Source organism: Procambarus clarkii, chromosome 2 (genome assembly GCF_040958095.1).
Source record: "Procambarus clarkii isolate CNS0578487 chromosome 2, FALCON_Pclarkii_2.0, whole genome shotgun sequence".
Lineage (NCBI taxonomy): Eukaryota > Metazoa > Arthropoda > Malacostraca > Decapoda > Cambaridae > Procambarus > Procambarus clarkii.
In genome coordinates this window covers 33,499,913-33,503,475 of record NC_091151.1, presented here as the reverse complement: position 1 = coordinate 33,503,475, position 3,563 = coordinate 33,499,913, and the positions used below count along the sequence as shown (strand labels likewise).

Below are 3,563 nucleotides of genomic sequence, written 5' to 3'. Positions count from 1 at the left end.
TGCGCCGTTGATGTTATATACAGTGGAACCTCGATTAACGAGCGGCTCTATTAACGAGTTTTTCCAGTAACGAGCGAGCCACTCGCAGCAAATTTGTCTCTATTGACGAGCTCGCCTCTATTAACGAGAGAAACCACATGGTGCTTCCTAGCGTCTCGTGGGTTCTCGCAAATTCTCGGACGCCTCCGACGCCAGTGTTGTTGTTGTATCTCACACGACAAAGCATCCCTCTGGATTTATTTGCACTTTTCTCTGGTTTTTTGTGGTTTTGTGACTGCAATTTGTAACGCACAATGTCGCCAAAGAAGCTGCTTGCTAAGGACAGTGTTGGCAAGGGAAAGAAAAGCGACAATTACTGTGGAAGTGAAGAAGGAAATAATAGCAAAGCACGAGCGTGGTGTGCGTGTGGTTGATCTCGTCAGGGAGTATGGCAGGTCCTCATCACGATTTGTACTATTCTGAAGAGGAAGAAACAATTTAAGATGCTTGATGTGGCTAAAGGAGTTACCAAGGTTAACAAGAAACGTCCACAAATCCTAGAAGAGGTTGAAAAAGCTACTGCTAGTCTGGATGAATGAAAGGCAATTGCATGGTGATAGTGTCTCTGAAGCTCTTGTCTGTGCAAAGGCCAAGAAGTTGTATGTGGACCTTGTCAGTTAGACACCAGGTGCGTCATCTGAAGAGGAGGAGGCAAGCCGTGGATGGTTTGAGAAATTTAGGAAGAGAAGCGGTATCCACAGTGTTGTGCGACATGGGGAGGCTGCCAGCTCTGATAAAGCTGCTGCTGAGAAATTTGTACCAGAGTTCCAGGAATTTGTTGCTGGAAAGGAGTTCTTGCCCCAACAAGTTTTTTAATTGTGATGAGACTGGCCTGTTTGGAAGAAAATGATGAAGAGGACCTGCATCACACAGGAGGAACAATCTTTGCCTGGCCACAACCGATGAAGGATCGGCTTACTCTCGTCCTCTGCCCCAATGCAAGTGGCGATTGCAAGGTCAAGCCGCTGCCAGTCTACCACTCAGAAAATCCATGCGTGTTCAAGGCGCGACTGAATGTGATGTGGAGGTCCAATAAGAAATCCTGGGTCACGCGGATATTCTTCACTGAATGGATCAATGATGTTTTTAGCCCTTCAGTGAGGAAATATCTTGAAGAGAAACAGTTGCCACTCAAGGCCTTGCTTGTGCTCGATAATGCTCCTGCACATCCTCCACAGATGCGAGATGAATTGTATCCCGAAAATCAGTTCATCGCCATCAAGTTCCTTCCTCCCAATACCACTCCACTCTTCCAACCTATGGACCAGGAAGTCATTGCAAACTTTAAGAAACTCTACATGAAGGCCTTGTTGGAGAGGTGTGTTGATGTGACCAACAATACTGGGCTGACCCTCAAAGAATTCTGGAAGAACCACTTCAATATCCTGGGTGCCTTACGTTTGATCGACAAGGCCTGGGAAGGAGTAACACGGAGAACTCTAAACTCTGCATGGTGAAACCTCTGGCCTGAGGGTGTCCCTGAGCGAGACTTCGAAGGTTCGGTCCTGCACTTGCATCTGCATCTTCACCTGTGGAAGACCCGGAAGTGCATCTAGTGGATGATATTGTTGCTCTGGGGCAAACTTTGGGTCTGGAGTTGGATGCTGCTGATGTGCAGGAGTTAGTGAGGAGCACAGTGAGGAACTGACCACTGAGGAACTCCCGGAACTTCAGAAGGACATTAATCAAGAGGAGTTAGTTTAGTTAATTTATTATGCACCCCATACCCATCTTGTGGGCGGTAGTGGAAAGGGTTTACAGAGGCACATAATGTGCCTCAGGGACTGAACCCCACATTCATTTAGCTAAGCAAGTTACAATCTTGATGAGCTAGTTACAAAATTCAATATAAGTCATCACATCAACAATGGGTTTCGAGATCGACCTCAAGTACAAGGTTTCTAAATTAAGCAACTGACATATGTGGAGAGCTAGTTGTCAAAATTTATATGTTTTGTCCTGCACACCGCCCCCCATCCAGTGGGCCAGCGGTGGATAGGTTACAATCACTTAGTTACTACTACAGTTAGCAAACTGGGGATATTTGGCTAAAATTTCTGGTAGCAGATCATTTTGAATGAAATATTGACACATCGCTGGAACATTGGTTATAGAATTGTCTCTATATTCCATGTATCTTTTCGCACTCCATCACATAGTGACGGAGGGTGTGGGAATAATTTTGTTGACACAGTTTACATTTGGTCAGGTCTACATCAGCAGATAATGAGAATTCCCAGAGATACTTGTAACCGAGTCTAAGCCGAGCAGTAGTAACATCTAGAAGTCTGCTGATTTTATTGGATGATCCATAGATGTGTGGCTCCTCTTGCATGATAGTATGATGATAGATGGAATTACTGGTGTCGGCACAAGAGTTCTCATCAGGGAAGGAGGAGGTACGGGAGGATGCTGCTGCCTCTTTAAGTGAGATCAGGGAAGTGTTGGGAATGTTTGAAAAGGTGACCACATTCTTAGGAAAAACATCACCCTGATCAAGCAGTGACAACCCGGTGTGTGAACATGTTTAATGACAATTTGCTGTCTCGTTTTAGGGACATCCTAAAACAAAGACAAAAGCAATTGTCAATAGAAAGGTTCTTTCCAAAAGTAGAGAAAAGAAGAGCCAGTGATAGTGAACCACAACCCGGTCCCAGTGGGGTGAAAATCCCAAGAAGAGAGAGCCCGCCTGACTCAGAGGTGAATTCTCCTTCCACACCATAACCCCTCTCCTCCTCCCCACCTCCCCATCGTCTCCCTCAAGCCAGCAACGACTCTTCATAAGGTAAAGTAAACATTAAAACAGTACAACAAATTATTTATAATTACATGTGCAGTATTATATTGACATAAAACATGTCATACAAGTATGGATATTTTTGGGAGTGGAGTGGATTAAATTTATATCCTTTATTTTAAATAGGGAAATTTGTTTCTTAAGACGAGTTTTCCAGGTAACGAGCTCGTGCCAGAACGTTTTAAACTCGTTAATAGAGGTTCCACTGTACTATATTTATATATTTAATTCTAACTCATATTTACGGCTACAGAGCAGTGTTATTTCTTATGTGCTACATCTTTATTCGGCAGTAGCCTTACCAGCAACGAAGTCGATACTTGTCTTGCCTTGTGAATTTGCAGGCCTGCTTTTCACACTTCACATATTTTTTGGCTACCTTCATATGCTTCTGCGGCCCACTGCTGGTTTTGTTACTGCTCTTCTAGTATATTGTATTACTGATTCGATCAGTATAGCTCCCTGCCACTTTTAGTGCCTGCTCCTGGGGGGCCCGTCCGTCTCTGGCCTTTTAGTCCCAGCCCTCCTGCTTGGAAGAAGTTTCGCTCTTTCTTCCAGAGTTTCAGGTCTCTTTAGCCTGCCTTGGTGGCGCTTTGACCTTGGGTTATTCAGGTATTCAGGTGCAAATCCGGTGGCACAGCGCATCTTGTGCGGCTGTGTTATATGTTGTATTCAATATTTTTTCTCCCGCTTTCACCTCCTTACCATTTACGGTATTGCTTGATTA

The 3,563-nt window shown here is 44.5% G+C and overlaps 1 protein-coding gene across 1 annotated transcript; it reads left to right on the top strand.

Annotated features, from left to right (window-relative positions):
- Positions 1 to 860: 860 nt before the first annotated feature.
- Positions 861 to 1,496, top strand: LOC123755699 (tigger transposable element-derived protein 1-like). The gene has a single exon (XM_045738429.2). The coding sequence runs from the start codon at positions 861 to 863 to the stop codon at positions 1,494 to 1,496; it is 636 nt and encodes a 211-aa protein (XP_045594385.2).
- Positions 1,497 to 3,563: the final 2,067 nt, after the last annotated feature.